Source organism: Rhinopithecus bieti, unplaced genomic scaffold (genome assembly GCF_001698545.2).
Source record: "Rhinopithecus bieti isolate Rb0 unplaced genomic scaffold, ASM169854v2 scaffold_3902, whole genome shotgun sequence".
NCBI lineage: Eukaryota > Metazoa > Chordata > Mammalia > Primates > Cercopithecidae > Rhinopithecus > Rhinopithecus bieti.
In genome coordinates this window covers 415061-433157 of record NW_016804460.1, presented here as the reverse complement: position 1 = coordinate 433157, position 18097 = coordinate 415061, and the positions used below count along the sequence as shown (strand labels likewise).

General features: G+C 47.6%; 1 protein-coding gene across 1 annotated transcript; it reads left to right on the top strand.

Annotated features, from left to right (window-relative positions):
* The first annotated feature begins 4344 nt into the window (after positions 1-4344).
* Positions 4345-13318, top strand: KLHL33 (kelch like family member 33). Its single transcript, XM_017868507.1, is given in 6 exon segments — positions 4345-4383; positions 4688-4821; positions 4824-5453; positions 9775-10699; positions 10824-10991; positions 11092-13318. Coding segments are annotated over 5 exon segments (2391 nt in total). The 5' UTR covers positions 4345-4383; positions 4688-4706; the 3' UTR covers positions 11645-13318.
* Positions 13319-18097: the final 4779 nt, after the last annotated feature.

The window sequence follows — 18097 nt, the reverse complement described above, 5'->3', positions numbered from 1 at the left end:
CCCCCCCACATACCACCCCTACTACTGCAAGGTTAGGAGACATTTTCATCCACTTTCAAGAAAACAGAGATAGAAAAGAGGTTTTAAGATCAGGTCCTAGAAGCCAGAGGTAGGGCTGGGAAGGGCATGAAAGGAATGGTGATTAATAGAGCCTGGTGTGGAGGGTGGGGTGGGGAGTACTCACCGTTAAGGATGAAACCTACAGCAATGAGGAAGGTGAGCAGATAGTCCCACGTGGTTCTTACCATCGCCTTTCCCAAAAGCCAGTGACTCGGTGTGGCTTATCCTGGCACAGCTGCTGCAAGAGGTCATGGCGTTCAACAGGAGAGGGTCCCAGGAAGTGGGAGAATGAGAGCCCTCTCTTCCTGTAAAGAGGCAGGAGAGTGGTGAGCATAGACAGAAGTCAAGGGAGTTTAGGGGTCAGAGGCAGAAAGCATAGGAGTAGGGGGAGTAGGGTGTGTAAGATCCCTGGGAATGAGGGAGGGGAAAAACTGAGGGTGGGGAGGTAGATAAAAGGGTGACACCAGGCCGGGCATGGGGGCTCACGCCTGTAATCCTAGCACTTTAGGAGGCTAAGGCGGGCAGATCATGAGGTCAGGAGTTCAAGACCAGCCTGGCCGACATAGTGAAACCCCGTCTCTACTAAAAATACAAAAATTAGCCGGGTGTGGTGGCATGTGCCTGTACTTGGGAGGCTGAGGCAGGAGAATCGCTTGAACCTGGGAGGCGGAGGTTGCAGTGAGCCTAGACCATGCCATTGCACTCCAACCTGTGTGACAGAGTAAGAATATGTCTCAAAAAAAAAAAAAAAAAAAAAAGTGACACCTTCCCCATACTTTCCCTTGATTTAAAGGCACACTTTGAAGTTTGCTATGTGGGCTTGGATTATCTCTTTAAACGCTAGCCAGCTACAGTCATCTCCATCTCCCAAAGTTACCATCTAACTCCTGGTTGCTGAGAACTGAGCCCTCTTTTGCCCCTCCTCCTCAAAAATTATACACGTGGGATGACCATGTCTACTAACATTCTCTCCTTTCTCTTGCAAGCCTCTTGCTAAGATCTCAACTATCCTGGAAGATATTAGGGGCTAAAACAAAGCAGGAAAGGGCACAGAACAGAGTGGCACTCAAGATTCCAGCAGATGTCAGAGGGCTAAAAGGCAGACACCACGTTCATGGCCTGAGGTAAAGGGCAGACAGAGGCAAAAATCAATGCATTTCCAAAGTAATGCATTCCACCCATATTTTCACCTAGTTTTCCCAGACTTATTAAAATTGATCTGCATCTTTGAATGTTTTGCCCTATTCAAATTAATAAATATCTATGCTATGCCAGGCAATGGACAAGGTTTCTCTCTCTACATTTCCGTTCTGGTTCACCCACCTCGTAGTGATTAGAGAGCCCATAGAGGCAAGACCCTTGCTCTCGACAACTGCTGAAAGCCCAGCTATACTGGCACTTTGCGCCCAGGCAGCTCCCATTCTGCACACCCATGTCAGTCCTATTTTCTGAAGCATCTTGAATCATACAGGAGCCTGGAAATGAGATTGACGATACCCATTGTTTCACGGGAAGAAAACCCCATCCCAAAGCAGTAGGGCTATCTAGGTACCAACAGTACCAAAAGGGGAAATGAAAGTGTTTATATAGCAGCGGTTGGGGGAGTGAGGAAATAACCAAATGTGATCATTGGAGAACACCATACAATTCATTAACAGATATGAGGGATGGGAAAACATGAAGGGAGGAGCGGGAGTCACTACAGACTCACCAGCCTTGACTTTGCCGTTACTGGAGATGGCTGAGGTAGACAACCCAGTGACGGTATGACTAAGGCCAAGAACAGGATGATAAGCCATGTGAGCCTTGGGGTGAGGATGGGAATTTGTTCATACATGTACATCCCTTCCTACTGCCCAGGAGAGCTCTGAGCTCATACCTGTGCCAGCCTGAGCAGCAATCCAAGGCAGCTGTAGGTAGAGAATGATGCCTCAGATGTTGAGCATACAGTAAATCCAGGGAGGAGGGTGGTAAGGGAGGGGTCATAGTCTCCAGTGTGAACCCCACCCCTTGCCCCTTTCTTCAGAGGTACTTCCCAAAAACTCCCCTGGAGCAAAAAGTTCTCGCCTGCCTAGATCCCCAGACTTAGGGAACCATGAGCGCCAGTCCATTACCATGACTCCTGTGACCCAGCTGAAGTGCACTGGGGCCTTTCCGGTTTTGGCTCCAGAATTCTCCAGATCATCTTGGGAGTGTGGCTGGGTGTGGGGTTCCTCTTGAGGTGGACGTGGCGCTATTTCATGGCTAAGACAGCACATACATAACTGAGATGCCAAGACCCCTCGCTAGCCAGCGTGTCTGCAACCAGGAGGACAGCTAATGGACCTGGAGGGCAGTCCCAGAGCTACATGAAGCATGGTGGTAGCCCACATGCAGATTTTGTCCTACCTTCAGGAGTTCACTGTGGGGCCTGGGTCTTACCAAGCTGTATGGAGCCATCCCAGGACTACAGAGTTGACATAGAACTCGTAGCAGGGTCCAGTGTCCTTGTCCTTGTAAGCAGGTGGTGAGCAGAGGCTGGCTTGGGGTATGTCTCCATCAGATTGCAGTTCCTCCAGCTCCTGGTTGGGGGTCAAGATGCTGGCCACATTGTCTTGCTCTGGGGAGACCATGAGAGGCATTAGAAATGTCTAAACTGGGAAAGAGGATGCAGAGCCTGGACACTATCTCCCCATTCACTGACCAGGATAACCATAAACTGCCTCTCAGTAGAACCATTTTGGGGAGTGCACCTGCTGGCTAGGCTCACCCAGGGAATGCTAGCTACTTGGAGTTGCCGAGGTACCCAGGCCACAAATGGGGAAATGGAGACAGCTCTGAAAGTAGGAGGGGGTGCTGTGTGGGTCAGCCCACTTCCCCACCCTACCCTGCCCTCCACATGAGCCCTTTCATCTGAATCACAAGGAACAATTGTGCCTCCTTCCGTTATTAAGTCTGTCTGTGGAGTCAACTTATCCAGCCTGGACCAGACATTTTATAGGCCAGGAAGTAGGAGCCCTTGGCCTGTCCTTCCTCCTGAAGAGAAGGGAGAGGAAGTGTGTCACTGCACCTTTCCCTAAATCCTTTCTGCAAGATGACATTCAAAACTGCGGCACAAAGTGATTGCACGGCTTTTAGGGGCTTTAGTTAAGCACTTGGCCTCAGGATGAGAAAGGAAGTGTTGTCTTGGAAGGAGAAGGAGTGGCTGTTACCATCTGGCTCAAATGGAATACCTGCATGTCCATAGCCCATCTAGTCCAGGACTCTGGTCCTCACAGCATGCAGATCAAGCACACCTTCCACTGTCTGGTTCTGATCCCAGCACCAAGATAAGAGTTAGAATTCCGCAGACTTTTCCAAAGACACAGGATTGGATTTCAGGCTCTCACCCTGGACCCCACCTCTGGACAGATAGGAAGCGCTGTGCTGGGGTGAGCCACCTAGGTCCGTAGCCCTGCCCCCTGGCCCTTCACTTTCCCCACTCTTCTGCCCTCCGTGGGTAAAACTGGGCTATGTTCACTCCTGGGTCCCAGCTTTTTTGTTTTTTGAGACAGGGTTTTGCTCTGTCACCCAAGTTGAAGTGCAGTGGTGCGACCTCGGCTCACTGCAACCTCTGCCTCCTGGGCTCAAGTTATCCTCCCACCTCAGCCTCCTAAGAAGCTGGGACTAAAGTTGTGTCCCACCATGCCTGGCTAATTTTTATATTTTTTTGTAGAGATGAGGTTTCACCATGTTGCCCAGATTGGTCTCAAACTGCTAGCCTCAAGTGATCCATCTGCCTTGGCCTCCCACAGTGCTATGACTACAGTCATGAGACACTGCATCCAGCTAATTTTTGTATTTTTTGGTAGAGATAAAAAATCTGGGGTTTCATCATGTTACCCAGGCTGGTTTCAAACTCCTGGGTTCAAGTGACTCACCCACCTTGGCCTCCCAAAGTGCTAGGATTACAGTCAAGAACCACCATGCCCGGCGGGGTCCCAGCTTTATCATGCACAGAAAAGTCAACAGCCAAAGCCTGGTCCAGACTCTTTGCCTGACCCTTCCAGCCCACTCTAGTGGCACAACCCTTCTGGCCTTGGGTTCATTCCACCGGATCCCCTCATTCTCCTTGGTTTTCTAATTTGCCTAGATCAGCACCCCCTATGACCTACAGGTGGAAGGGTGGGGATGTCAGTCTGGGAGGGAGCCCAGGGGATTGGGTGTCAGAGTTAGGACACCAGGTGCCAAGTGCCTAGCCAGCCAGGACGGGCTATAATTAGCCCCATGGGGCCACTGGCTGAGTGGGATGCCATGTGGGCAAGTTCCCGCTGCCACACAGCCCCAAGCACAGCAGGCGCTCAAGTGAGAGGGCAAGCGGAACGTTGGTGTCTCCTGAGGGTGACTAAAAGGATGGGGGCAATAGGGGAGGGGTGTGGTCCCGGTTACTGGATCTTTACACGGCTTCTTGCATGTTTCACTGCACCGTGTGTACCCTATAGTTTTGCTGTATATCCCAGATACTCCAGTGTTGGGATGTGGCTTAGGGTAGGAGGAGGGTGTTGGAGCAGGGGAGAGACTGACATTTCGACTGGCTGAAGAGATGGTTGCTCTGGCCTCTTTGGGTCCAGCTCTGACGCCAGGCTGTCTTGCCTCTGCTCACCCGCAGCTATCCAGCAAACCTCGGCATGAGCGTCTTGGACACCCCCCATTATCCCCCTGAGCTGGAGAGTGTCTCTCATCCCGTCCAGAAGGACTGCCTTGGACTCCCTGTGCACGCCCAGAGAACCCCCTCCTGGTCTCCTTCCCCGACAAGGACCCCAGTTTGCCTTCCTTTCCTCAGGAAGAGCCTGGCTCCAGGCCCCTGGTCCCAGGGAGCCTTCCCTTTCCAGCCTTGTCCCTAGAGGAAGAAGAAGAAGAGGAAGAAGATGAAGATGCAGCAGAGCCGGAGTGGCTGCGCAGCGAGGAGCATCCGAGCCAGTTTTTCGCCCAGGCCCAGCGGCTGCGGGAGCAGAGATTGTTGCTGGACGAAGAGGTGTCAGTCGCGGGGCGGGTATACGGGGTGCATCGGGTGATCCTGGCCGCCATCAGCAGCCTCTTCCAAGACAGGCTGCTGGGCGGCGGAGGTCCGCGGCCCCCCTTCAGCCTCGAGGTGTCCCCAGGGGGCTGGGAGGCCGTGCTGACCTTTGCCTATGAGGGGGTGCTGGGCCCCGCCCCGCAGGGAGATGTGCTGGCCGCAGCCGAGGCGCTGGGAGCGCCCCGGGTGAAGGCTGCTGCCCAGCGGACACGCGAGAGGGCTGGAAATGCCGGGGAATATGTAAAGAAGCCCAGCCAGGCAGAGGAGCTGAGGGAGAACCTGCGCAGAATCGAGCTCCTCTACCGAGAGGGCGTCGGGTGTGACTTGAAGCTGGAGGCAGGCGGCTGCCAGCTGCGGGGTGAGGGCCTGTGGGGCATTAAATTACTGCAGGTGCATATGCTACCGGAATGGTGTGTGCAAGCAGCAGGTGGTTTGATCCCCACCATGATGGTCGGGATCCCTGCTGCTGTCAGAATTTCCCTGGGGTGGCCTTTGGTGCCTCTCCTGCCCCACTGAGAGCCGGGCATGCGCAGTCGAGTTGTTTTCTAGGCGCACTGACAGATTTAAACTGACCCTCTGTCTGACTTTTCCTGTGTCCAGTAACAAGGAAGCTCCAGCCAGCTGGCTAGAGCTAAGGGTACAATACATGGCAGCAGAACAAGCAGAAAGCGGATTGACTCAAACAGAAATTAACCAAAGGCCCTTCTTGGCATCTTCCATTCAGGACACAGGAAAGCCGGGGGAACATGGTGGAAAACTCAATGTGGCCTTTCACCTTGGTGTGCTTGACACCATGGCTGACTTATGGGCCCGCAGCTAATGAGCAAGCTCTGGTACTGTTGAAGGTTACCAGGCCATGGCACTTTTTTTTTTCTTTTCCTGAGACAGCATCTCACTCTGTCACCCAGGCTGCAGTGCAGTGGCATGATCTTGGCTCAATGCAACCTACAGCTCCTGGGTTCAAGCCATTCTGCTGCCTCAGCCTTCCTAGTAGCTGGGATTACAGGCACCTGCTACCATGCCTGGCTAATTTTTTTTTTTTTTGTATTTTTAAGCAGAGACGGAGTTTCACCAGGTTGGCCAGGCTTGTCTTGAACTCCTGACCTCAAGTGATCCACCTGTCTCAGCTGGGATTACATGCATGAGCCACTGCACCCAGACTGGTCATGGCACTTTGAAGTTAACTCTGCTCATCACCAGGAAAGCTAAATAGGGTTGCATAAGTTGAGTGTTATTCAGAGTCTGCTAACATTTAGTGAGGCACTGGGTACCTGAAATTTTTACACATGACATCTCTTTTTAATTTTCACTGAAAGCTGGTAAGGTCCATATCATTATCTATAGGTGCAGATAAGGAACATTAAGTTCAGAGATGTTGACTTGGGACAACCAGGATACAAGCCTACATCACTAGTCCGGTCTGCTTCCACTAGGCCATGTGGACACATGAAAGTTTAAAATTACAAGGGATTAGTTTAGAGATTATCTAGTTGGGCTCTTACACTTTGCTGATGAAGAAATCAGAATCCAAGACTTGTCCAAAGTCACATAGCTACTGTCCACTAGAGGAGTGACTGGGAACTAAAGTGCTTCTGGGACTCCTAGAAGGAAAACTACTCCAAAAGTCTTTATTTTCATTTATGATAGCACTAGATGGAGAGGGGATTTAAATTTTTCATAATCATAAAATTCCCACTAGGCTTTTGAATTTAAGCATACTCGTATCACTGCTTCTATTTCCCTAGGAAATATTCCTACTTAATGGTTGGGAATCTGTCACTTAAAATCCTGGGGAATAGTAATAAGTAAGAGGTGAATACAAGTGGTTGTGAGCCCTTTCAGGGTTGACTCTGAACTATAGGTTGATCGATGATATGGGAGCTGAGATGGTTTACCTTGTTTTGAGGAATGCAGATTTTCTCAGACAATATATATTTGAGATCTGTCATTGATGTTTACTAGTTGGGAAGCACCAGGCCACTACCTACTGCTTAAAAGACAGTGGAAAGTCATATGAACAACACCTGCCCTTTGGGAGAGGCACGCATGCCTCAGTTGGTCAAAGCAGCATGGAGTTCTTACACAGCTTGGCCCTCTGTGACCTGCCTAAAAGGACTTCTAGCAGCATTACCCCCCACCTTTTTGTTATGAAGCATTTTACAAAGCAATGAATATTAAGATGAACATTCAAACACCCATCACCCAGATTTAACAATTAATATTTTACTATATTTATTTCATCTGTTAATTTTATTTTTTGCTGAAGTTTAAAGAAAATTTATGACATTTTACTCATAAGTATTTGGGTATGTATCTTTTTAAAATAGGAAATTCTGTGGGACTAGGTGTGAAAGGAAAAAAATAAAGGGACATTTTCTCATAACCATAATACCTTTATCTTGCATGACGAAATTAGTAGTAATTTCTTTCCTTTTTTTTTTTTTTTTTTTGAGATGGAGTCTTGCTCTGTTGCCCAGGCTGGTGTACAATGGCATGATCTTGGCTCACTGCAACCTCTACCTCCCAGATTTAAGCTATTCTCCTGCCTCAGCCTCCCGAGTAACTGGGGTTACAGGCATGTACCACCATGCCCAGCTAATTTTTGTATTTTTAGTAGAGATGGGATTTCACCATGTTGGCTGGTCTGGTCTCGAACTCCTGACCTCATGTGATCCACCTGCCTCAGCCTCCCAAAGTGCTGGGTTTACAGGCATGAGCCACTGCGCCTGGCCAGTAATTTCTTAATATCACCTAGTCCACATTTATATTTTCCCAATTGTCCAAAAAACATTTTTTAAATTGAATTTGTTCAACCCAGGAATTAATCAAGGACTATGCTATTCTCAGTTGCATGTCTCTTAAGCTTCCTTTAATCTAGTACAGTCCTCCCTTCCTTTTTTTTTTTTTAATTACTTTATATATTGATTGGTAAAGACAATAACGTGTAAGATTGGTTATCTTGGGTCGGGCGCGGTAGCTCATGCCTATAATCCCAACACTTTGGGAGGCCGAGGCAGGCAGATCACTTGAGGCCAGGAGTTCAAGATTAGCCTGTCCAACATGGCAAAACGCTGTCTCTACTAAAAATACAAAAATTAGCCAGGCATGGTAGCGTGTGCCTGTAGTCCCAGCTAATCCGGAGGCTGAGGCACAAGAATCACTTGAACCTGGCGGGTGGAGGTTGCAGTGAGCCGAGATTGCACCACTGCACTCTAGGCAGGGTGACAGAGTCAGACCCTATCTTAAAAAAAAAAAAAAGAAAATTGGTTATTTTATAAAATGCTCCATTTTCTTGATTTGTATGGTTTTTCCCCTCATGGTTATGTCTAAATTGTTCCTTTAGCCTTTCAACTTCCTATAAACTTGACTTTAGATCTAAAGAGTTGAACAGATTCAAGTTAAATATTTTGGCCAGAATAATCCATAGGTGATGCTGAGTATGCGGTCTAATTGTTTAACAGCATAGGTTAATAGGACAGTTTCATTGTCGTGAGGACCATGCAGATAACCAAGGTATTGGTACACAAGCATGCTTATTGCAGCCTGACAACAGTGACAGTGGATGGAGATGATCTGCCCAGACAGCCACTGCATGGAAATGAAAAATAAATCACATGCTTTCTCTAGGACTCAACTCAGTTTCCATATTTTATTTATTTATTTATTTATTTTATTTATTTATTTATTTAGAGATGGAGTCTCGCTCTGTCACCCAGGCTGGAGTGCAGTGGTGCAGTCTCAGCTCATTGCAACCCTCGCCTCCCAGGTTCAAGGGATTCTCCTGCCTCAGCCTCCAAGTAGCTGGGATTACAGGCACCTGCCATCATGCCCAGCTAATGTTTGTATTTTTGGTAGAGATGGAGTTTCACCATGTTGGCCAGGCTGGCCTTGACTCCTGACCTCAAGTAATCCACCCACCTCAGCCTCCCAAAGTGCTGGGATTACAGGCATGTGCCACCACACCCAACCAGTTTCCTTATTTTAAAGGGAATAATTGAATTAGATTATTTTGAAGGTTTCAAGTTTCAGATCTCGTGATTCTATAAATTATACCAAGAACAGGAGAGGGTTATGCAGAGAAAAGCTGGAACATGTGGAAAACATTAAACACTAAATCTCAGGCAAGAGGAGACAGCAATCCGATGAGGTTGGACTACGGCCATTCCCGAGTGGTGCCACATTCCCAGCAAAATCTAACAGAATGGCTTACAGTTTTGGCTCTTGAAATTGTAAAGAATTTTATTTTGTGCACAATACAGACAGACCTATATAAGTTGTATGTTGGTCTTTTCCATTTATTTTGTGCCCCTCTTAGCAAATGCTTTCTTCTCAACCTGATTCATCAAGACTCTTTTTCTAACTGATCTGACCAAAAAGACTAAAGCAATGTTTATCAAAGTGTCTTCAGACCACTAACATGAGAATCACATATGGTTATTTGAAGTGTTAAAATACAAATTTCTAGGGTCTCCATCCAGAACTGTTGAATCAGAATCTCTGGGAGTGAGCCACTGAAACCCACATTTTAACAACTACCCCATGGTATTCTGATGCACACCACAGTTTGGCCTGTAGCAGTGGGTGGCTTGGAGAGCCAAAGTTGGAGGTACCAAGTTGGGGTAGTGCCTATCGGTCTTGCAACACTTTGAGTCCTCCTCTATTTCTTCTCCCCCCTACAGTGCACCGAGCCGCCCTGGCCTGTGGCAGTGAGTTCTTTGGGGCCATGCTCCTGAGTGGAATGAGGGAATCCCAGGGCACAGAGGTATCTCTGCGGACCATCTCCACCCAGGACCTGCGACTCCTCGTCTCTTTTGCTTACTCTGGAGTTGTGCGGGCAAGGTGGCCAGGACTGCTGAGAGCTGCCCAGGCTGCTCTGCAGTACCAGAGCTCTTCCTGCCTGGATTTGTGTCAGAAAGGCTTGGCACGGGGCCTCAGCCCTGCCCGTTGCCTGGCCCTGTTCCCCATGGCTGAAGCCCCTGGGTTGGAGAGGCTCTGGAGCAAAGCCCGTCACTACCTCCTCACCCACCTGCCTGCTGTAGCCTTGTGTCCTGCTTTCCCTTCTTTACCAGCTGCCTGCTTGGCTGAGCTCCTGGATAGTGATGAGCTCCATGTGCAGGAGGAGTTTGAGGCCTTTGTGGCTGCACGGTGTTGGCTAGCTGCCAACCCTGAGACCCAGGAGTCAGAGGCCAAGGCCCTGCTGCAATGCGTCCGCTTTGGCCGCATGTCCACCAGGGAGTTGCGGAGGGTGCGGGCAGCCGGGCTACCTCCACCCCTGACCCCGGATCTGTTGCACCAGCTGATGGTAGAGGCTGATGTTCCAGGCCAAGAGAGACGGAGGGAGCCTGACCGGGCACTGGTAGTGATTGGCGGGGATGGGCTCAGACCAGACATGGCCCTAAGACAACCATCCCAAGCAGTGTGGTGGGCCAGGGCCTTCCGCTGTGGCGTGGGACTGGTACGAACTGTTGAGTGGGGGCAGTTGCCTGCCCTGCCTGCCCCAGGACGCTTCCGGCATGGGGCTGCGAGCCTGGCAGGAAGTGAACTCTATGTGTGTGGGGGACAAGATTTCTACAGTCACTCCAACACCCTGGCTTCAACTCTCAGGTACAAGCTTCAAGAGTGGGTAGGGTGTGGCAGGCCCTAAGGTGGACAGGGAGAGAAATTGCTGGCCTAGCCGACCATAGACGCCCAGAGTCACTCTTCCACTCTCTTGTTCTACTGTGTCCAGGTGGGAGCCCAGTCAAGAGGACTGGGAGGAGATGGCTCCTTTGTCCCAGGCTCGAAGCCTTTTCCCCTTGGTGGCACTGGATGGACAACTTTATGCCCTGGGTGGAAGACACAATGGTGTTGCCCTGGACTCTGTGGAGGCCTACAACCCTGAGCTCGACGTCTGGAGGTGAGCAGGCAAGGGGGCATCTGGGAAAGATTAGGAGACTTGGACTAGAAGGAGAGTTGAAGATGCTAGTTGCCTTATCTTGTGTCCTGTTCTCCCTTAGGCCAGCACCTGCACTTCCAGCACCGTGTTTTGCCCACGCAGCTGCAATTTTGGAGGGCCAATTGTATGTGAGCGGTGGTTGTGGTGGGACTGGCCAATACCTGGCCTCATTCCTGCACTATGACCCCAAACTTGAGAAGCCAGGGACATTTCTGAGCCCTATGGGGGTACCTCGGGCTGGCCATGTCATGGCTGCATTGGGTGGGCGGGTGTATGTGGCAGGTGGGCTGGGTGAGACTGGGGACCTGCTAAGCTTTGAGGCCTATGAACTAAGGACTGATAGCTGGACTCACCTGGCACCCCTACCCTCCCCCCATGTGGGAGCTGCAGGTGCTGTGCTGCAGGAGGAGCTACTGGTGCTGGGAGGCTACAGTCACCGTACTTATGCACTCTCCCACCTTATCCATGCCTACTGTCCTGGCCTGGGCCGATGGCTTTGCCTGGGAACTCTGCCAAGGCCTCGGGCTGAGATGCCTGCCTGCATCCTGACACTGCCCACTGTGCAGCACATAGCTGTGGTTCCCACCCCACACCAAACCAAACCTGCTGGGTGAAGAGGGAGCAACAGTGTATGGGGAGAGGAAGGCATAAGAAATAGCCTGAGAGAAGGACAGAGATTGTGGGGAGAGAAAAGAGAAGGCTTTATTCTTGATAGTATTTTATTTTCACACTGTGCATTGTAAACTGCTTTTGTACGTATGATTTCCATTGAGGAAATGGTGGTTCCAGAACTCCTGGGGAACACATATAGGGGAAGGCGAGGCAGCTGAATAGCCAGGTAAGGAAAGGAGACTTGGGAGCAACTCCACAAGGCTTAGGGATTCTTAGGGAAAGTGCATCTGGTTTGAAAGAGAGTTAAGAAGCTTCAGTAGCCAAAGTATAGAGACCATGGGAGGACAGTTGGAAAAATGGTTCTGACCCATTGGTCAAGGGAAAAATGTAGAATGGCCATCCATGAAAGAGTTTGAGGAGTGTGGGAGGAAGGACTGTAAATCGTTCAGCCCTTTTTTTTTTTGCCCGGGACTTGCTCCTTTCTCCTCTCCCATCCCTGGGATGCCTAAACCTTCTTAACAATATTCTTTCTCAGGTAATTTTGTAGGCCTGGTCTAGCATTTCCCAGCTGAGACACCACAGGCTGCCCCTGAGAACCTCTTGGTTTGCTTCTGAGGCAGAAGTTCCCACATAGACATGCACAGCACAGGAGCCTGAGAGGCCTGACGGGCCCCCTAGGGCCACATGGCAGGAGTGTTGTGTGGGGAAGATGATGGGGGCAGAGGCCAAAGGAGGGAGAGGCCCACAGTGGAAAAACAGATGATTTGAGGTTTAAGGAGATGGGATGGAAGAAGTCAGAAGCCTGTCTGGCTTCTTTCTTTCCCTTTGGGCAAACTGAGGAATCAGGAGTGAAAATTAGACCGTTGTTGCCTGAGGTCTTACATGGTGAGAGGATGTGGCAGACAGAAGAGTGAGAAACAGACATGACTTAGAAAAGCCATTTCCCCCTTTCAATCCCTTTCCCCAGAGTTATTTTAAATCCATTTCCCTTTTCTTGGCCAGGGAAAGTAGTCAGGTGCTTCCTCTTTCTCTATTCCCCCATCCTGCTCTCCACACTGCCCCTCTTTTTTTATTTTTCTTTCTCTTCTTTCTCCCTCACACAGTTATGAATTACCTACTTGGTGGCAGGCACTGTAGAAGGCACCAAGGATACAGAGGTCAGAGAACTCTGACCAGCAGATAAACGTTAACAAATACAAGTTTTGAGTAGACTTAGATATATGGACAAGTCTTAGATGTATGTGTAAGTCTTGTGAGGGCCCAGAAGATGGAGCAGTGAACTCTGCCCAGGAAGGCTTCTGTTAGGGAAGGTGTCATCCAATGGGTATATTTTGAACCGGATCTTAAAGGCTGCCTAGAGTCTCACCCACTAGAGAAGGGGGAATGCATTTGAGACAGAAAGAAGTGGGGCATGCCATGCCCTGTTTCTCCATAGCAAAGGGGAAGTGGGTATTCCAGAGGTTCTCCAGATAATTCTGTTGCTCTTGCCACCTACCCTCTTCTCTGGAGCCTTTCTGAGGATAATGGCTTTCACTTAATGATTGTGTATTCCCGCCCTCTACGACTCACCTCTGTCGTTCCTGTTTACTCTTTCCATTTCTGCTGACTGGGACAGCTGAGAGCAAAAAAGGGTCAGTTTGTGTGTGTGTGTGTGTGTGTGTGTGTGTGTGTGTGTGTAGGTCAATTTTCTTTTTCTTTTTTTTTTGAGATGGAGTTTCACTCTGTTGCCCAGGCTGGAGTGCAATGGCGTAATCTCAGCTCACTGCAACCTCCGCCTCCTGAGTTCAAATGATTCTCCTGCCTCAGCCTCCCTGAGTAGCTGGGATTACAGCTATTACATCTGACTAATTTTGTATTTTTAGTAGAGATGGGGTTTCCTCCATGTTGGTCAGGCTGGTCTTGAACTCCCGACCTCAGGTGATCCACCCACCTCAGGTGATCCACCCACCTCGGCCTCCCAAAGTGCTGGGATTACAGGTGTAAGCCACAGTGCCCGGCCTGTGTAGGTCAGTTTTCTATTACCATTGTTTATTAAGATTTTCATGTTTCTAAGGGTGATGAAGGAGTCTCCCTTGCACCCTTCTTCATTCTGGCCCCAGAAGTACTTGGCATGTATTTTATTTATTTATTTTTAGATTTCGTTATTTTAGTAAGGTTTTCTCTGTATCTCTATTTAAGATAGACTAGGAATGTAATTGAAAATGAGAAGGGGTAAGTAGGACATATAAGAGATAAGAGAAGGAAGAATAAAGAAAGGGAAGAAGGAAATTGAAGGAGATGAGAAGCTATAAAAATTGGATGAACTTCTATGAACATTTGTTGTGATTTGTACCTAAAGACAGGCTTAAATAAAGACTTCATAGTGACTGAATCTTTCTTATCTGAGTTTCTCTACTATAAAAAGCATTCAAAATAAAATCCCCTGTAATCTGCCTTCTAGGTCTACCACATGATTGAAATCATCTCCCTCCACTGTTACTGTGACCTGCTTCTTACCAAATCTAACAATCTGTGGCCATCTTCATTCTCTTTCATCTTTCTGCAGGAACTGATCGGCTTGAAAACTGGTTCTTACCCTAAAAGTTTCTCTTCTCCTGGCTTTAGAGATAGCACACTGTCCTGGATGGACCTTCTCTTATTTCTCCAATCCAAAATCCAGTAAGCCAGATCAAAGTGTCCAAGGGGGTGTGGCTTCGTCTCTAGTGGAGCTGATAGCTAAGGATCCACAGGTATGTGGATGTGGGTGGTTCATTGCAGAAAGTTCTGACTTTCATTATTTATCTTTAAAATTGAGGGTAGAGTGAGGAGAGAGGAGATCTCTGACTTGAAGGAGGACCCTGTTCAATAGTCGATTTGTCAGTGAGAAGGGACTGAATATAGGCAAGGTAACAGCCTGGGGCCTCAGCCAGGCAGACTAAGAATAAAATAATATCAGGGTAACATTTCAACCCCAGAAGGGAAGTGGAGTGAGAAGTAGGAACTGGGATAGAAACCATGCATACAGATTGGGCAACCATGGTGGGGACCTGGCAAGGCTAGTTTGATGACTGTAGAGGCCTGGGATTCTTAACTTTGGTGAATCAGATAATAAGCCAACATGTTCTAGATGCTCTCTAATAGCTCCCTCAACACACTTCCCTCAACCCCCTTTGTTGGTGAGGGTGAAATTTCTGATATCTCTCTTATCTTTTCAAGGTTGACTCAGGTACTGGGTAGGACTGGACATGCAGGTTAATGTTTAGTACAAGTAAGTGTGTGGGATTCTATGTATCACTTGTCTCCTGTGCCTAGTCCTAGGTTGCTTACGTTCTTCCTTTCCTTTGCTTTAAGCTCCCTGTCAGGAAGCTCACCTCTCCTCTATCTCCAACCTTGATGGTTCACCTGGGTTCTAGTCTGTTTTTTTTTCAGTGATTCTCACCTCCATTTAGATGTACCAGCATCGTTAGTTCAGATTCATTATGCTTTATTCGCACTATCATTTCCCCTGTTTCGTGGACCTGAAGCTTTGGAATCATCTTGAGCTTATTCTCCCTTATCTTTTTTTCTTCACTTGACTCATCATGTAATACTGGACTACTGAAATAAAAACCGACTTAGTGTCTTCTCCCAATCTTTTCTATGTTGAATATAATATATATGGAAAATTTTTAGCCAGGTATGGTGACACACACCTGTAATCCCAGCTACTTGGGAGGCTGAGGCACGAGAATTGTTTGAACCCGGGAGATGTAGGTTGCAGTGAGCTGAGATCGCGCCACTGCACTCCAGCCTGGGTGATAGAGTGAGACTCTGTCTCAAATTAACAATAATAATAATAATGATATATGGAAATTTGATAGCAAGGAAGATTTTAAAAAATAGAAGAGTAAATTTATATGAAAATTTCACTAGCTGTGAAACCAAAAATTCTACTTACCCAGACAGACACTCTGGGTTGTAGCAGCAACAATGTCCAATCAAAAGAATGAAAAACTGCCAGGCACTGTGCTACATGCCCATAGTTCCAGCTGCTCAGAAGGCTGAGGTGAGAGGATCACTTGAGCTCAGGAGTTCAAGTCCAGCCTGGATCACATAGTGAGATCCCTATCTCAGAAAAAAAAAAAAAAAAAAAAAAGGAATAAAGGAAAAATTGCATAGAAAGATTATTTAATAGAATTATAGAATGGAGAGGTTTCAGAGATCATGTAATTCAAACCTTTTGTTACACAGCTTAGGAAATAAAGGTATGTGATACACAGTCTAGATAATGAAGAGGAAGGCTTTTCATGAAACTAGTCTCTCATATACATTAGGACCAACAGGCAGGCTAAGACAAACATCACAGGTGAGGTCTGTAGACAGGACAGTCATAATTACTCTTTCAGGATCACAGACTATATTCTAAATCCTGTCTAGCCCTTGAGATCAAGAAGCCCTAAGTGAAAAGGTGTGAATTTATCACAGCTCCTGGTAAAACATCTACCAAAAAATTTATAGATGGATAGGTACTTACGTGTATATACATACATACATTTATATCATTAGTGGTGAGATTATAGTCTTTTTTCTCTGAGAGAGAAATGATCATGGTATTATTACCATAGCTGATTCAGAATATAATAATCTATATTTCCTATTTGTTATGTTTTGGATCTGAGTCCCTGCACATATCTCATGTCAAATTGTAATTCCCAGTGTCAGAGCCTAGGGCCTGGTGGGAGGTGATGGGTCATGGGAGTGGTTTCCATGAAAGATTTAGCCCCATTCGTTTGGTGGTGTTCTTCTGGTAGTGAGTTTTCGTGAGATCTTGTTGTTTAGAAGTGTGTAGCACCTCCCGCCTTGCTCTCTTTCTGACTCCTGCTCCTGCCATGTAAGAGGTTTCACGCCTCCTTTGCCTTCTGCCATAATTGGAAACTTCCTGAGGCCTCAGGCCTCCCCAGAAGCAGATGCTGCCATGCTTCCCATATAGCCTGCAGAACCATGAGCCAATTAAACCTCTTTTCTTTATAAATTACCCAGTCTCGGGTATTTCTTTATAGTAATGTGAGCACAAATACAGTATTAGAAGAATGACAAAAAGAAAAGAGAGTATAGCCTTGAAAGTGTACTGAGCTAGATTCAGTAACTTGGCTTCAAGTTTCAATTCAATTGTTGCTTTGGTAATTATGAGTAAGTCCTTTAACCAGTTTGAATTCCAAGTTTTACCCCATAAAATAAGCACCATGACAGTATTGTAAACACCACAGTGTTATTATAGCTCATGAACCCCAGAGCTTGGGATAGTCCTAAGGACCTCTAGGCACATTTGGAAAAGTGTGCCTTGGTAATCTATGAATCAAGTTCCTAGGACACATCCTTTTAGATCAGAGAGCTAAACGATGCCAAACAAGGAAGCCAGTGTACTGTAGTGATAGGCTCCTGAGATCATGAGTACCGTACAGAAGGTTATCAGCTACTCCAGCCTGATGTACTCCTGAGACAGGGAAGCAGATTCATCTGGATTCCAACTGAGGCCAAGGCATATAGTTAGAGAGCTATGTATCAGTTAGTTGGTGTTTTGTTTTGTTTTGTTTTGTTTTGTTTTGTTTGAGACAGAGTCTTGCTCTGTCTCCCAGGCTGGAGTGCAGTGGCTCTGTCTCTGCTCACTGCAACCTCCACCTGCCGGTTCAAGTGATTCTCCTACCTCAGCCTCCCGAGTAGCTGGGATTATAGGCACATGCCTGGCTAATCTTTGTATTTTTAGTAGAGACAGGGTTTCACCATGTTGCCCAGGCTGGTCTTGAACTCCTGGCCTCAAGTGATCCACCCACCTCAGCCTCCCAAAGTGCTGGGATTACAGGAGTGAGCCACCACGCCCGGCCTATATATCAGTTTGACTAATTGCCAGGTAGACAATCTAAACCCCAATACAGACTTTTCAAGCAAACTGTCACTGATGAAAGCCAACTTTTTCATTACAGAGTAAGAACTGCTTGTTTTATTTTTTATTTTTTTGAGACAGAGTCTCACTCTGTCGCCCAGGATGGAATGCAGTGGTGCGATCTCGGCTCACTGCAACCTCTGCCTCCCGGATTCAAGTGATTCTCCTGCCTCAGCCTCCAGAGTAGCTGAGATTACAGGAGTCTGCCACTATGCCTGGCTAATTTTTGTATTTTTAGTAGAGATGGGATTTTACCATCTTGTCCAAGCCAGTCTTGAACTCCTGACCTCAGGTGATCCACCTGCCTCAGCCTCCCAAAGTGCTGGGATTATAGGTGTGAACCACTGTGCCCAGGCTAGAACTGCTTGTTTTAGATTATAGTTATTGTTTGTGCTAGCTATATGCCAGGTGGTATGCTAAGCGCTTTACGTATATTATCTAATTTGAATGACAATACAGCCCATAAAAAGTGGGTGCTATTATTATTCCCACTTTATAGATGAGAAAACTAGAAGATTAGAGGAGTTAACCCACCCAAACTCACACAACAGTTTGT